This window comes from Mirounga angustirostris, unplaced genomic scaffold, assembly GCF_029215605.1.
Source record: "Mirounga angustirostris isolate CCGP_5_RB_7025 unplaced genomic scaffold, mMirAng1.0.hap1 SCAF_3, whole genome shotgun sequence".
In the NCBI taxonomy this organism is placed as follows: domain Eukaryota; kingdom Metazoa; phylum Chordata; class Mammalia; order Carnivora; family Phocidae; genus Mirounga; species Mirounga angustirostris.
The window spans coordinates 76464234-76482426 of NW_026991711.1; the positions used below are offsets into that span (position 1 = coordinate 76464234).

Here is an 18193-nt window from a genome sequence, read left to right on the forward strand (position 1 = left end):
TTTCTTCTAACAGACCATAATACACCCAAAATCTAGTGTGTGGCACTGATCTATGCACAAGCCTGATCATATTTGATCATGTTTTTTTTTTTTGTTTTGTTCTGTTTTTGTTTGTTTTTACCTTTTTCTTTTTCTTTTCTTTTTTTTCTTTTTGATTTTCTTTCTTTCCATTTCTTTTCCCCTGGCTTCAGGTCTTTTCTGATTTGTTTAGTATGTATTTTCTGGGGACGTTGTTACCCTGTTAGCATTTTGTTCTCTCATTAATCTATTCTCCTCTGGACAAAATGACAAGACAGAAAAAGTCACCTCAACAAAAAGAACAAGAGGTAGTACTGATTGCCAGGGACCTACTCAATATGGACATTAGTATGATGTCGGGTCTAGAATTCAGAATCATTACTTTAAAGATACTATCTGGGCTTGAAAAAAGCATGGAAGTTATTTGAAAAAATCTGTCTGGAGAAATAAAAGAACTAAAATCTAACCAAGTCAAAATCAAAAAGGCTATTAATTAGGTACAATAAAAAATGGGGATGCTAACTGCTAGGATAAATGAGGCAGAAGAAAGAATCAGTGATATAGAAGACCAAATGATGGAAAATAAAGAAGCTGAGAAAAAGAGAGATAAACAACTACTGGATCATGAGGGCAGAATTTGAGAGATAAGGGATATGATAAGATGAAACATTAGAATAATTGGGATCCCAGAAGAAGAAGAAAGAGAAAGAGGGTCAGAAGGTATATTGGAGCAAATTATAGCAGAGAACTTCCCTAATATGGGGAAGGAAATAGGCATCAAAATCCAGGAGGCACAGAGAACCCCTCTCAAAATCAATGAAAATAGGTCAACACCCCGACATCTAATAGTAAAACTTACAAGTCTCAGAGACAAAGAGAAAATCCTGAAAGCAGCTCGGGAGAAGAGATCTGTAACCTACAATGGTAGAAACATTAGATTGGCAACAGACCTATCCACAGAGACCTGGCAGGTCAGAAAGGACTGGCAGGATATATTCAGAGCACTAAATGAGAAAAATATGCAGCCAAGAATACTATATCCAGCTAGGCTGTCATTGAAAATAGAAGGAGAGATAAAAAGCTTCCAGGACAAACAAAAACTAAAGGAACTTGCAAACATGAAACCAGCCCTACAAAAATCTTGAAAGCAGTCCTCTAAGCAAAGAGAGAGCCTAAAAGCAACATAGACCAGAAAGGAACATAGACAATATACAGTAACAGTCACCTTACAGGCAACACAATGGCACTAAATTCCTATCTTTCAATAGTTATCCTGAATGTAAATGGGCTAAATGCCCCAATCAAAAGACACAGGCTATCAGATTGGATTAAAAAACAAGACCCATCGATATGCTGTCTGCAAGAGACTCATTTTAGACCCAAAGACACCCCCAGATTGAAAGTGAGGGGTTGGAAAACCATTTACCATGCTAATGGACACCAAAAGAAAGCTGGGGTGGCAGTCCTTATGTCAGACAAATTAGATTTTAAACCAAAGACTGTAATAAGAGATGAGGAAGGACACTATATCCTACTTAAAGGGTCTATCCAACAAGAAGATCTAACAATTGTAAATATCTATGCCCCTAACATGGGAGCGGCCAATTATATAAGGCAATTAATAACAAAAGCAAAGAAACACATTGACAACAATACAGTAATAGTGGGGGACTTTAACACCCCCCTCACTGAAATGGACAGATCATCTAAGCAAAAGATCAACAAGGAAATAAAGACTTTAAATAACATACTGGACCAAATGGCCTTCACAGACATATTGAGAACATTCCATCCCAAAGCAACAGAATACGCATTCTTCTCTAGTGCCCATGGAACATTCTCCAGAAGCGATCACATCCTAGGTCACAAATCAGATCTCAACCGGTACCAAAATATTGGGATCATTCCCTGCCTATTTTCAGACCACAATACTTTGAAACTAGAACTCAATCACAAGAGGAAAGTCGGAAAGAACTCAAATACATGGAGGCTAAAGAGCATCCTACTAAAGAATGAATGGGTCAACCAGGAAATTAAAGAAGAATTAAAAAAATTCATGGAAACCAATGAATGGAAACAGAACTGTTCAAAATCTTTGGGATGCAGCAAAGGCAGTCCTAAGAGGAAAGTATAGAGCAATACAAGCCTTTCTCAAGAAACAAGAAAGGTCTCAAGTACACAACCTAACCCTACACCTAAAGGAGCTGGAGAAAGAACAGCAAATAAAGCCTAAACCCAGCAGGAGAAGAGAAATAATGAAGATCAGAGCAGAACTCAATGAAATAGAAACCAAAAGAACAGTAGAACAGATCAACGAAACTAGGAGCTGGTTCTTTGAAAGAATTAACAAGATTGATAAAGCCCTGGGCAGACTTATCAAAAAGAAAAGAGAAATGACCCAAATCAACAAAATCATGAATGAAAGAGGAGAGATCACAACCAACAACAAAGAAATACAAACAATTATAAGAACATATTATGAGCAACTCTTTGACAGCAAATTAGATAACCTGGAAGAAATGGATGCATTCCTAGAGATGTATCAACTACCAAAACTGAACCAGGAAGAAATAGAAAACCTGAACAGACTTATAACCACTAAGGAAATTGAAGCAGTCATCAAAAATCTCCCAACAAACAAAAGCCCAGGGCCAGATGGCTTCCCAGGGGAATTCTACCAAACATTTTAGAAGAATTAATACCCATTCTTCTGAAACTGTTCCAAAAAATAGAAATGGAAGGAAAACTTCCAAATTCATTTTATGAGGCCAGCATTACCTTTATCCCCAAACCAAAGACCCCATCAAAAAGGAGAATTACAGACCAATATCCCTGATGAACTTGGATGCAAAAATTCTCACCAAAATACTAGCCAATAGGATCCAACAGTACATTAAAAGGGTTATTCACCATGAGCAAGTGGAATTTATCCCTGGGCAGCAAGGTTGGTTCAACATCCACAAATCAATCAATGTGATACAATACATTAACAAAAGAAAGAACAAGAATCATATGATCCTCTCAATAGATGCAGAAAAAGCATTTGACAAAGTACAGCATCCTTTCTTGATCAAAACTCTTCAGAGTATAGGGATCGAGGCTACATGCCTCAATATCATAAAAGCCATCTATGAAAAACCTACAGCGAATATCATTCTCAATGGGGAAAAACTGAGAGCTTTCCCCCTAAGGTCAGGAACACGGCAGGGATGTCCACTATCACCACTGCTATTCAATATAGTATTAGAAGTCCTAGCCACAGCAATCAGACAACAAAAAGAAATCAAAAGCATCCAAATCGGCAAAGAAGAAGTCAAACTCTCACTCTTTGCTGATGATATGATACTTTATGTGGAAAACCCAAAAGACTACCCCCCCCCAAACTGCTAGAACTCATACAGGAATTCAGTCAAGTGGCAGAATATAAAATCAATGTGCAGAAATCATTGCAACTTCTTCCTAGAAACATCACCAAAGGCAAGGGAAGCAAGGGCAAAAATGAACTCTTGGGACTTCGTCAAGATAAAAAGCTTTTGCACAGCAAAAGAAACAGTCAACAAAACCAAAAGACAACTGACAGAATGGGAGAAGATATTTTCAAATGACATATCAGAATAAGGGCTAGTATCCAAAATCTATAAAGAACCTATCAAACTCAACACCCAAAGAACAAATAATCCAATCAAGAAATGGGCAGAAGACATGAACAGTCATTTTTCCAAAGAAAACATCCAAATGGCCAACAGACACATGAAAAAGTGCTCAACATCGCTTGGCATCAGGGAAATCCAAATCAAAACCTCAATGAGACACCACCTCACACCAGTCAGAATGGCTAAAATTAACAAGTTAGGAAATGACAGATGTTGGTGGGGATGCGGATAAAGGGGAACCCTCCTACACTGTTGGTGGGAATGCAAGCTGGTGCAGCCACTCTGGAAAACAGTATGGAGGTTCCTCAAAAAGTTGAAAATAGAGCTACCATACAACCCAGCAATTGCACTACTGGGTATTTACCCCAAAGGTACAAATGTAGGTATCCAAAGGAGTATGTGCACCCTGATGTTTATAGCAGCAATGTCCACAATAGCTAAACTGTGGAAAGAGCCAAGATGTCCATGGACAGATGAATGGATAAAGAAGAAGTGGTATATATATACAATGGAATATTATGCAGCCATCCAAAAGAATGAGATCTTGCCATTTGCAATGATGTGGATGGAACTGGAGGGTATTATGCTGAGCGAAATTAGTCAAACAGAGAAAGACATGTATCTTATGACCTCACTGATATGAGGAATTCTTAATCTCAGGAAACAAACTGAGGGTTGCTGGAGTGGGCGTATGGTGGGAGGGATGGGGTGACTGGGTGATAGACACTGGGGAGGGTATGTGCTCTGGCAAGTGCTGTGAATTGTGCAAGACTGTTGAATCTCAGATCTGTACCTCTGAAACAAATAATGCAATATATGTTAAAAAAAAAAAAAGAAAATAGCAGGAAGGGAAGAATGAAGGGGGCAAATCAGAGGGGGAGACGAACCATGAGATCTGATGGACTCTGAAAAACAAACTGAGGGTTCTAGAGGGGAGGAGGGTGGGAGGATTGGTTAGCCTGGTGATGGGTATTAAAGAGGGCACGTTCTGCATGGAGCACTGGGTGTTGTGCACAAACAATTAATCATGGAACACTACACCTAACACTAAAGATGTAATGTATGGTGATTAACATAACAATAAAAAATTAAAAAAAAAGAAAACATACAAACAGACCCACATGCATAGGGAAATTTAATACATGATTATGGTTGTATTTCAATTTGTAGTCACAAAGGTAGATTTTCTAATTATCTAATTGTTGGCACCTCTGGTTGGCTGATTGGAAAAGAGAAAATTAGACACAGACCTCACACCTTATACTTCACACAAGAATAACCTCTAAATGCATCAGGGATCTACAATGTATTTTGATATAGAAGGGAAAGCCAGACCAGCAACGGGGCTGACAAATTCCTCTTTCTGTAAGAAAAGTTTAAAATTCAGATTTAATGAAAAAAAAAAGATTAATAATTTTGAGTATATAAACATTAAAAATTAATAGGAAAATGTTAATAGCGAAAATGTTAATATTCAGAATATATAGTATATTTTATTTTATTTAATTAATTAATTAATTAATTATATTTTTTTTTTAAGATTTTGTTTATTTATTTGACAGAGAGACACAGCGAGAGAGAGAACACAAGCAGGGGGAGAGGGAGAGGGAGAAGCAGGCTTCCCGCTGAGCAGGGAGCCCGATGCGGAGCTTGATCCCAGGACCCTGGGATTATGACATGAGCCGAAGGCAGATGCTTAACGACTGAGCCACCCAGGCGCCACCTATATAGTATATTTTAATCGCTATAAATGTGTTTTAAAAAGTAATTAAAGAAGCAAAGAAGATGGAGTCAATTCCAGAGGCAGCAGCCTTAATAACAGAATAAAAATATGAAAGATGCTTAACCACACTAGTCGCCAGGGAAATGAAATGTAAAATAACAGAAGATCACACCGATCAGCATGAAAAAGGTCATAAAGTCTGACAGTGCGAAATGCTGGTAAAAGGTGAGGAAAGAGCCTCTGAAACCGCTCATCGAATTATAAATCAGCACAAAGCACTTGGAGAGGCACACTGGCCAAGTCTAGCTAAGTTCAATATGTTCACTTCTGAAACCCACACTTTGTGAAACTTGGTAGTATAGCCAGCCCAGAGCAGTGCTCTTCAAGGCTGTCCTAAAAGAATGAAAAACTAGGTGTCCATTACCCATTTTTAAGTTGACATTGTGTTTTACATAAATTTAAGTATTTGCAAAATATACCATTTCTGCCGCATTATAAACACTGTCATTTTGAAAGAAGACTCCTCACTTTACAGTGTATTTGATGGAATCTAAAAAATCACGGAGAGTTGATACCCATCAACTTTGGGTTATGACCCAGTATTGTAAAGATTTTTTGCTTAAATTGCCCAGCTTTGATTGGGAACTTTTTTGTTTTGTTTTGTTTTGTTTTGTTTTTGATTTGGAACTTTTTTTAAAAAAAAATTTTTTTTTTTTTTAAGACTTTATTTGCGAGAGAGACAATGAGAGACAGAGAGCATGAGAGGGAGGAGGGTCAGAGGGAGAAGCAGACTCCCTGCTGAGCAGGGAGCCTGATGCGGGACTCGATCCCAGGACTCCAGGATCATGACCTGAGCCGAAGGCAGTCGCTTAACCAACTGAGCCACCCAGGCGCCCCAATTTGGAACTTTTTGATTGGGAACTCTTTCATTTGGTTCCTGTGTCCTTTTGATGATGTACCCTTGTTGTTTCGATTTTTGAGCGCATCTTATTCACTGGTGCTACAAAATGCTCCAAATTTATCTCTTACATTCACTGCCCCAGTCCTAGAATGAGCCATTTCTCTGAAGAATCCTGATTCCTTTTATTGCAGAATGGTATGAGAAACCAAGTACTGGTTGCCACTGATTTTATTTTAATTACTTGATCTCTCATTTCTAGAATTTCTATTTTGTTATTTTCCAAATCTGCCATCTTCATACGACTTTGCCTCATCTTTACATTCAGTTTTTTTCTTCTTTGAGCATTTTATTCATGTCTGTTTTAAAATCTCTCACTTTGCTCTACTACTTAGAGTTTTAGGGGGTAACTTGTAGTGGCTGCTGATTTTTTATCTTTTCATTATTATTATTATTATTGTAGTAAGCTCATTTTTAGCAAGGATTGTTTTCCATAGATGTTTTTATGTCATGGGTAATGGGATATTTCTTTGCTGTAGTTTGACTTTAGTCAATTTTCCAGCTTTGAGCTCTTATACAATGAGGTAGTGTGGATTTAGTCCTCTGATCTTGGCTGAGCAAAGGCCTATTGTTCATGATTTCTTGTGGGTAACCCAACTCGTGGCCCAAGATGGGTTTGCAGCATCTTTAGACTACTAGGCAAATTGTTTCAAATATCTTTCATGGGGGCCAGGGTTTACAGGGTATCTCAGTCTGGGTATTACACACACACACAGAGCTATGCCTTAGTATCACAGTCCCATAATATATAAAGTCCCAGCTCCCGATCTCTATGACATCCTGATATCTCCATGAATACCCTGGCTTTAGATTTCACTCTGCTCTGACAATGAATTTCCTCTTTGTTACTGGGACCTAAGAATGAGTTTGTCTTGGTTTCTAGTTGAGCAGTATTTACAAATATTTGAGCAATATTTATAAGTATATAATATGTATGATATATACTTATAAATATAAGTATACAATATATATTATATACTTATATAAATATTATAAGTATACTTATAAATATATGTTAGTATACAATATATACTTATAAATATTTATTCATTTGCTTATGTATGTATGTATGTTTTTATTTATTCATAAGTAAACTGGTATTTACAAGTGTTTGAAACAGGAGCAAATGTTTCCATGTCCTCTCATTTTACTTATTTAATGAAAACACACACCTATATTATTGACTATGTGCTAGGCATCGTTTCATGGAATTTACAAATAACTTACTTAATTGACACCACATCCCTATTGGGTTGCAGGGGGTTTACAGTTTACCCTGTGATATTAACACCTACTGATTTCCTTAATTTTCAGTTGCTTCCTTCTCTGTGACATCATCTCAGATTACCCTGGGAAGATTTTATGCTTTTTCTCCTATGCCCTCACTATATTTTGGACTTTCATCATAGCAAGGAATTATACTGTTTTAACTTGTTTGCATGTTTCCTTTCCCAACAGACTTTAAAATCATTAAGGGCAGGATCCATGCATTTTATCACTGTAGAACTAGCAACCATTCCAGTACATAAACATGTTTAGTATATTTTAGCTGAATTTTTAAAAAAGAATGAATTATATCATGTACAAATGAAAAGTAGCATGTCAGAATGAAGGAAGCATATCAGACTTCGTATTTTTCTTGTGAATGATTTTGCTATAAGAAATGTAGTGGCATCTAGCTTAAATACACATTATCTTTCTTCTTAAAGAAAATAATAATTGTCACCCTTCTATGACTACCATTTGAACAAATATCAAAATTTAAACTTGTGGGTTAGCCTGGTGATGGGTATTAAAGAGGGCACATTCTGCATGGAGCAGTGGGTGTTATATGCAAACAATGAATCATGGAACACCACATCAAAAACTAATGATGTAATGTATGGTGATTAACATAACAATAAAAAAATAAAAAATTTAAACTTGTGATATTTAAACATGTATATTTCAGAGATTATATTTATAAATGCATAATGATCTCAACTCTAAAAAATCCCCATTCATTGTTTTCAGGGGATTCTAGAATCATTTTCACTTTACTCAAGTCAGGAATAGTAATGGTACTAGACTCAGAAATATAAAGTGAAAGACAGTTTATGGTAAGAATTTATAGAAGAAAATATAAATATCATATAATCATTTAGAGGAGTCTGGTTGTAAATCAAAGAATAAATCACTCAAGGGTCCACTTAGGTGGTGGAGAGAATACACCCAACAAACATGGACTTTGGAGTCAGAGCTGAATTTGAATAATCCATTGGCTACTATTTATTTATTTGTTTGTTTATTTATTTATGCTACTTTTTAATCTTTGATTAGAACATGCTGCTATGTAGATCTTGGTTTTCCTCTTTTATACAATGGGGATAAAGTTGCTTATTTTTAAGGTAGAGTTGATGATTAAATAAGATAAATTATGGGACAGTGCACAGATCCTGGCAGTTGAAGACATTCAGTACTTGTCAGTTCATGCCTTCCATCCTCGCCCCATTCCTCCAGGATTTTTTTACAATTTCATTATCTTCTTAATCACTTTGCCTGTAACACCTGGTTTATGTGACCACCCCCCACTTAGTACCACCTTTTAGAAAGCAAGAGGATACTCTTCTGACATTTCTTTTTTAGCAAGGGCCTGCTGTATAACCAACCAGCAGATTATACCCTGATGGGACAACATAAGCTAAAGGGTTTAATTTCGAGATCCATATATTTTAAAACAGTTAAGTAAATTACTTCAAAAAGGAGTCTGGCATCTCTACAATTTATATTATTTTATAATTTCAAATTGGTTTTAATGGGATTATTTTTAAAGATATTGAATCATTTTTCTATCCTAGAAAAGTAAAATGTTCTTCTTCCCTAACTATAATAATTCTGTAATATTGATCTTGTGATCCTTTATCAAAAATAATGAAATTGTTCTAATGTAATTAGAATCACAATTTATTTTCATGCTGCAAATGTTCTCTAAGTGGGTAAGATGAATTGAACCTTCATTTGCTTTTAATTAATATTTAATTAGATATTAAAGATCAGAGAAATGCTTAATTTTCTAACTTTTATTCCATTTACTGTGATTATCTTCTTGGTATGATAATGATAATAAAAATGATTATTTGTATTCAACTTTCAGTTTACAAAATACTTTTAACCTAATAGCTAATTAAATCTTTCCTAGAATACATTGAGATATATGTTACTATCAACATTTTATAGATGAGAAAAATAGTTTCAAAAGGTAAGTTTGGCCAAGGTCACAAGGCTTCTCTGTGTAAAGCCAGGACTCCTTAATTTCCTCTATTATACATAATATATTAGGATGTTAATTGTTCTTCATATATTTCAAGTTCAAATACTGAATGTAATTTTAAGGGATACCTTAGATTTTAGGTACTTGTTTTTAAAAAATAGTATTTGATTTTCTTATAAAATATAAATATAATATTGGAATAAACAGTGACAGCAATAAATGTCATTCAGTAGTGCATTGATAAAGTAAAGTACACATAGGCACACAGAGATTTCTATAAAGAATACATTTACAATCTGGAACTAGGTGATTTTATATATTCTGACATTATGTAAAGATATAACAAAGGTTGAGGACATTATGCTAAGCGAAATGAGCCAGTCACAAAGTACAAATACTGTATGATTTCATTTATATGAGGTGCTTCGAGTTGTCAAATTTGTGGAGACAGAAAGTAGAATGGTGATTTCCAGGTTTGGTAGAGGTGAGAATGGGAAGTTGTTTACTGGCCACAGAGTATTAGTTCTGCAAAATGAAAAGAAATCTGGAGATGGAGGGTGGTGATGGTTGTATAACAGTGGGGATGTACCTAAAATACTTTCTTGAACTGTACACCTAAAAGTGGTTAAGATGGCAAATTTTCTGTTTTGGATGGATCAAACATAGGGAATCAGTGGAACTTTTTACTTCCTTTGGATTTTAGTAAGTAATGACTAGTTAATAAGTGGAACATCATGAGAATAAAGACAATTAACTGGGTTAATGGAATAAGACACAATCTGGTAATGACTGCTAAAATATTGTTCCAGCACATATCCAGGTATCTTCCATATTAGAGTTTATGTTTGAACAAAATTCTTACCTCAGGTCCTGAAATGGGTCAGCTCTTACGAGGGGGGTCTCCACTGAATGTTCAAAAAGTGCGCCTTCAGGCCCTAAACAAAGCCAGAGATGCATCATTTTACAAAAGTAAAACAAATGACATCAAACTAATGAAACATTTAGTCTATATATTAAAACACAAGTAGATTTTGATCTTGTTGCTGAATTTGTACAGATGTGAGCAAGAAAATGTAATTGATGTATACAAACTAACGTATAAGATTTTTAAGCTGTTCCGGTAAGTTGAAATTATTCTAAGAGTGTCAGTGGCACTCTTTTACAAGGAGTTATAACTCTGTAACTAGTTTTTAAATGTATGACAATTACTTAACATAACCAGTTAGTGATATTATAGTGACATGTAATCATCGTAATGCACACAAGTACAAGGCAGGCATAAAGCCTATAAACTGATCCATATTATTGTTAAATAAGAGCAGCAATTTCTCTATCACTGAAATTGTCAATGTTCAAATTATATGATCTTACTTCTATTATTACTATTTGGCCTCAAAGTAAATATTCCTCAGAACCTCTTTGCATATATTAAAAGAGATGTTTCATCAATAGTTTCATAAAATAACTTAATAAATCATTGATTTTCAGTGTAACTATATTTCCCTTATGTATGCATTCATATTTAATATTCCCAACTGTGATTATATAAAAATATATAATTGATGTAACATCTTTTTCTTGTGGAAAATAGAACATATTGTTTGGGGTCATATAATTTAAATTTTAGACAGGGAAAAAACTTCCACAACAAAATATCATTATATAAATAATACACTTAAATAACTCTATAATATGATCCTGTATAAATATTATTTGTATAAGGAAAGTATAATAATAAAAAAGCCCAGTGTTATAATGTTAACTTTTTTTAAAAAAAAAAGTATCACCACAATTAGGCATAGTAAACAGTCTGGTCATTTCCGCTAATAAAATATCTGTAGTATTTGGATGATACCATCCTTCTTTCTCTTCTGAATCCTAGAATAATTTATGATGAATGGATACTCATGTGAAGATCTGTAGTAAGACCATGGTACAAAATGAATTGGAATGGTGGTGAAGACTTCACGGACAGAACCCAGTACTATGAAGTTCATGGATAGAACCCAACACTGAAGGGGAAATTGCTCTAGGCTGCTCTATTCTTCCCTACTCGCAGGTTCTTTCAATTACAGAAATAGAGTTCAGCATGAATACCTCTGTCCAAACAGTGCATAATATATATGCAGACATCTGTTAGATTTTTATGTTTACACTGATAACTATTAAGATTGATTCCACACATGCATTGAGTACTTATGGACTGAAATGAGCTTTTCAAGTGCTACAAAAAAACAAAAAAGATTTCCATTACTCCGCTTCACAGCCAAACCTTCACATGATGTCTCTCTTGCCTTCAATCCATTCTATTCTGCCACCGCCACAAACTGCCTTTCGCCTTAATACTCCAAAGAAGATGCTCTTGTTAAGATAATCATGACCTCCAGGATGGCATATTCAATGACAGTTTCTGTTCTCATCTTTCCTGGACCCAAATTCTGGGAACACAGTCTCTCTTGGCATCAAGAAAATGGCTCCGATGACATTCCTCTTACCCCATTGTCTGTCTCTTCACACTTCTCTTTAGTGGCTGCCCTTCCTTTACCTGGCTGGGCTCTAACACTGGCATCTCTCAAAGCTCAGTTGGTTGATGAGGCCTCCATTTATATCTCTAGTCAAGACTTCAACTATGTGCAATAAATAGCTCACATATCCAAGAGCTGACTTTGATATATCCACTTGGTTGTTTCATAGATACCTTGTATTTATGCATCGAAAACATTAACTGTCTATTCTCTTTGCCTTGTAAACGTGTTCTCCTCAGACTTCTCCATTACCCAGAGAATAATGTCATCATCCAGAAGCAAATATAATCTTTCCATCTTTGATCCCTTCTCTCAATTCCTGCCACCTATTTGATCTACTGGCAAGTCTTTCTATGTCAGTTCTTAATTTGGAATCATTATCTTCTTTCAATGACCGTTGTTACCACCTAGTCCAGGTCACCAGGCAATAGATATTGCCTGAAGTACAGTTGACATCCTCCTAACTGGCCTTACTGTTTCCTTTCTTTCCTCCAAGAAATCTATTCTCCCTTATAATGATTATATTGATCTTAAGATGTATAGGAAATCAAAGAGTACCCTGTTTGAAACAATTCAATGCTCTTCCATTGCATTTAAAACAAATCCTAAATCCTTATAATGGCCAACAAGTACATGCATGAACTTGTTTCTCTGTATCTCCCCTTATACCAGACTTGTTTCAGACTTAAATTCAATATGATAAAAAATAAAAATCATGAAATAATAGACATAGATAAGCCCAAATAGAACAGCAATCAAAATTAAAGTAAATGTTTTAAACTCCTCATTAAAAACCAAAGACTGGGTTAAAACAATAATTCCAGCCAAACCTCGCTTTCAAGAGAAAGGTAAATCATTTAATATGAGGAGAATTTAGGTTGGAAGGGTAATTTAAAGAGGTCATCAAGGTCCTCTTCTAGAAGTTTAGAGAAGTCATCCCCCAGGGAAGTGACTGTTGGAATCATATTGCAATTAAAAGGGAAATGTTGACACACTTAAGGGAAGCAAAGCTGGAGTATATATTACTGGACCACTGAATAATCAAACTGGAGCTACCTTGCCTCCAGACTTTTCATGTAAGATAATATATATATTCTTATCATTTAAGCCAGATTTTTTGGGTCTTTTGTTCCTTTCAGCTGAAGATTGTTAACCAATGGGCCAGGTCATCAACTGTTCACAGAACTTCATTACAAAGTGTTTGGAGATCTTGGATATGTTCTTAAAGGATATGGTGATCTCTTAGCATCTTGTAGATAATCTGTCAAGTGTCTTTTTAAGGGACGTGGATTTATAATCTTTGTTTATGTTTACTTTTTCAGCTGTTGAAATCTTATTCTCCAGATCCTCTTTTGTCAGTGGCTTTGTGAGTGACTCCAGCATTTCTACTTCATCACTTCTGACTTCATGTAAGCCTGGTTAGCTGCACAAGTGCAAAGAAATTGAACTGGTTTATCATTAAATCTTGTTTTCCTCAAGGGAAATTGGATAACATTACAGGACTATGTTTTTCTTACTAAATGTTGGGGAACGAACCCAGCCTAGCAAATCACTGCCAAGGAATTAAAGTATATTTTCTGCCCAAAGTCAGTTCTGGCAGTGGTATAAAAATTTTTTTAAGATGAAATTTTGATGCTCCTTCAGTAATATGTTCTATAAATGAAGTTAACAAAGGGTCATGCTAACTTTGGTCACTTGGTGACCAATTCTATTTTTAGGGGGAAAAATGAGACTGCTTAAAGGCCTTGGTCAATTTCAAAGTGAGTTGGTGAAATTATTTAATTTCCTCCATAAATATGACTTAAATACAATTCTTCAGTTTCCTAGCTGACTAAATTGAAGTTAAGACTTTTTAAAGAATGCTACTTTATTGAAATATATTTGACATATAACACTGTGTAAATGTAAGGTGTAAAATATGTTAATTTGATATATTTATATATTATAATTGTCATTATAGTGATAATTAGCATCTCTATCATGCTACATAATGGTCCTTTCTTTTTAGTGAGTGCAATAATTAAGTTCTAGTCTCTTAGCAGTTTTGATGACTATTATACAATAATGTTTTCTATATTCATTATACTGTGCATTAGATCCCTAGGACTTACTTTTTTTTAAAGATTTTATTTATTTATTTGACAGAGAGAGAGACAGCGAGAGAGGGAACACAAGCGGGGGGAGTGGGAGAGGGAGAAGCAGGCTTCCTGCTGAGCAGGGAGCCTGATGCGGGGCGTGCCTTCTTCAATTTCTTTCAACAAAGTCTGGTACAGTCAATGAGAGGCCAGTGGGTATAGATATTTGGGGCTGTAGTGTGAAGGACTGAGGGGTGAAAGATGCTCCAGGTCACACATCTACTCAGTGGAACAGCTGGTATTGGAACTCAGTCTGGTTCTCAAAAGGTTCTCAGAAAGTTATCCACTTTTATTTTTAATAATTATCTATTATTTAATAATTTAAAAATAATTTAATAACTTAATATTTATATTAATTAATATTTAGATTCATTAATAGAATACATTAATTTAATAATTTAGTACTATTTAATAAGTGTCTATCAATATCCATTTATTAATATTCATTCATGCTCTACACTCTGTTTAGAAAAATTAACCTCACTTTTTCTTCCTGATAAACCTTGACGCATTTTTCTAGGACCAGCTCAAATTCGTCTTTCCTTGAGAAACCTTGTCTGACCCACTCTGTGTCTCTTTCTATCACATTCTGGCACAACTGATGCTTTTCTCCAGGCTGCTCCTGTAGCCTGTGGCCCAAATGTCTCTTACAGTCCTTAGTGGACTGTGTCCAACCAATTAATTTATGTTAAAAGCTCTCCAGCTAAAATATAAACATTATGTAAAAGAAAGTATATCTTAATCATTTTATACTATAGGTATTTAGCTTGCTTATTAGCAGATAGTACACATTAAATCAATGTTAATAAAGTCCAGAGAAACAGTGTAGGTTTAAGGTAAATCAGTGTTTCTCAACTAGAGGTGATTTTGCAACCCCTTCATCCTCCTGAAAACTTTTGGCAATGTTTGCAGACATTTTGGTTGTCATAACTCCGGGGGTAAGAATGCTACTGTATCTATGCATAAAGGTCACGGATGCTGCTAAATATCCTGCAGTGCATAAGATAGCCCCACACCTACACCGAAAATATTATCTAGCCAAAATGTCAGTAGTGTTAAGGTTGAGAAAGTCTGAGCTATACAATATTGAGAGGCAGTCAGACCTTACATAGGAAAAATAAGGAGAGAAGTCAGAATTGTAAAATTTCTTGCATTTCTTTAATCACAAAATTTAGGGAAGCTATGAACATACTGAAAAACTGAGAAGAGTCAAGATCTGCATCAAAATTGTACTGTTCATACACTCACCACTCAGGTTGCCCTGGTGACAAAAACTCCATATTGTTATAATGGCATAACGACAAGGAAAGTATACAGTAATTACAGGTGCAGTGTATTTGCTCTAGTTAGTCTCACTGGAGAGAAAAGGAGTTTGGAAGAAATTTGTACCTCAGACAAAAAAATATGAAAAGAAGAAGAATATAACTTATCTTTAAAAAGACTAACTGAAATGTGTGTGTTCTGGGGGAGTGGCTATATGGAACCAACATGTTATTTTCCACTGATTCTGGACAAGTTAACATAGGGAGTGTTTCTCAGCCTGTGGTCCCTAGCACTGAAGCATCAGCATCATCTGAGAACTTATAAGAAATGCAGATTCTCATGTCCCATTCCAGAGCTACTGAATCAGAAACTCTGGGGATGAAGCCAAGCAACATATATTTTGACAAGCCCTGATACATGGGTGATTCTGATACATATATGTGGGCGATTCTGATACATACATGCAGGTAATAAATAATATAGTTGCTTATCAATTTTTCTCACCTGTTCGACTAAAATTAACATCAAGACCTGGAAGAGTCCTAGGATAAGAAAAGTTTCACTGAAGGGATGCCCTGTGTAGGATGGCTTGGGTTTGAAGCAATCTGTCCTATTTCTTAAACTGTTTTCCCTATAGATTTCATTGCCCTGCAGTACAATAACACTTTATCAAGACCTCTGTTGCCCTCTGCATATATTAATCCACTTAATTCAGCAGTGCGAGTACAGGAGACATTATCAATCTACTTTTAAAAGTGGGGAAACAGCCTAAGAGATGAACTTGCCTGAGGTCATGTGACTAGTAATTGTTTAGGTAGGAATAGAATCTGAAAGTCAATATGCTTTGTATGGAGCAATAGCAGATTTCTGATGACCAAGACTCTTGGACAACCTAGCCATTTCTTTTTTTTTTTTTTTTTAAAGATTTATTTATTTATTTGAGAGAGCGAGAATGAGAGAGAGAGTACATGAGAGGGGGGAGGGTTAGAGGGAGAAGCAGGTTCCTTGCTGAGTAGGGAGCCCGATGCGGGACTCGATCCAGGGACTCCAGGATCATGACCTGAGCCGAAGGCAGTCGCTTAACCAACTGAGCCACCCAGGCGCCCAACCTAGCCATTTCTTTATCATGAAATGATCAATTTCCTTTAAATAGATTCCTAGCGTCCTTTATTTTAGTAAGAAATTCACACACACTACTGCCTTAGTGCATACTGCAACATGGGTTATGACTCTTATATTTTGTTTTGTTAAGAATTATATATTACATAAAACTTTGTATGAGGCTTGAGTCTACTTCTTAAGCCAGTTTTTATTATGAGTATTGGTAATAACGTGTGAGAGAATAAAGTTGCCCAGTACAGAAAAGTACTGGGATCAATTTAACCAGTATCTGCCTTCCAATGTTTTATAGTCTTGACAGAAGCTCAGCAAGTACATTTCAAACATGTTCTGCACATTTCCCCCCCCTCCAAATTTCTTCTTTTCAGTCCTAAAAGTGATTTCTATTAGAACCCCACCCAATCTTTATTTCCAAGAGAGACAAGTTTTTATAGAAGTAAAGGGATTCCAAGTACCTGATACAATGGGAATAAAAGAAACTTGGAAGAAGATTCTCTTGCAAAAGACATATGGGAAAGAGATATTAGAATATCATACAGATGATAGAGGAATTTATGATAAGTCTTCGGGTTACATCAACTGGAAAGAGATAAAGGGTTACAATATGGTGGAAGAAAAGAATGAGCAAAAATTTGTGAGGAAGATTTCATTCTTCTAGGAGAGTATCAAGAATTTAAAAAAAAAATGCCATGGAGAAGAGTCAACAAATTCAAACCGCTTTTTCTTACCTACCTGAAAAATTCCAGAGTAAACTTGCCAAAAGTAAAATATGCTTTTGTAGAAATGTATTCTATGGGATATTGTTTTCCTTAAGAGTTAGTACATATAAATGGATAAAGGAAATGTGATATTTATATGGAATGGAATATTACTCAGCCATAAAAAAGAAGGAAATCTTGCTATTTGCAGCTATGGATAGACCATGAGGGCATTATGCTAAGTGGAATAAGTCAGAGAAAGATAAATGCTGTGTGATCTCACTTACATGTAGAATCTAAAAAAGAAGCCAAACTCATAGATACTGAGAACAGATTGGTGGTTGCCAGAGGCATGGGGTGGGGATGGGCAAAATGGGTAAAGGGGGTCAAAAGGTACAAACTTCTAATTATAAAATAACTAAGTCCTGGGGATTTTATGTAAGTATGGTGACTATAGTTAACAATACTGTATTGCATATTTGTAAGTTGCTAAGAGAATAGATCTTGAAACTAGTATAACACTGTATGTTAACTACACTGCAATTAAAATAAAAAAAATAAAAGTGCTCCTCACAAGAAAAAAATTTGTAACTATGTGTGGTGATGGATGTTAACTAGATTTACTGTGGTGATCATTTCACAATAGATACAGATATCAAATCATTATGTTGTACCCTGAAATGAGTCTAATATTATATGTTAATTATATCTCAATTTTAAATATCACATACCAGTTACTCGAAGTTTATCTGTACCAACCACGACTTCCTTTTCATCGACAGTAAACAGTGCCTTGCCATCCTTGGAGTTGATCTGAAACTGTTGACTCTGGACCTCTACCATTTTGGGAC

The 18193-nt window shown here is 35.4% G+C and overlaps 1 protein-coding gene across 5 annotated transcripts in view; it reads right to left on the bottom strand.

Moving 5' to 3' along the window:
- SGCG (sarcoglycan gamma) overlaps positions 1–18193 on the bottom strand; it is a 135071-nt gene that overhangs the window by 9469 nt on the left and 107409 nt on the right. For all 5 annotated transcript variants that reach the window (XM_064586297.1, XM_064586295.1, XM_064586293.1 and 2 more), the window contains 2 exons: positions 18074–18193; positions 10465–10537 (listed from right to left, as the gene is read on the bottom strand). In XM_064586297.1, the coding sequence (XP_064442367.1) occupies positions 10465–10537; positions 18074–18193 (193 nt within the window). The remainder of the gene's footprint in view (positions 1–10464; positions 10538–18073) is intronic.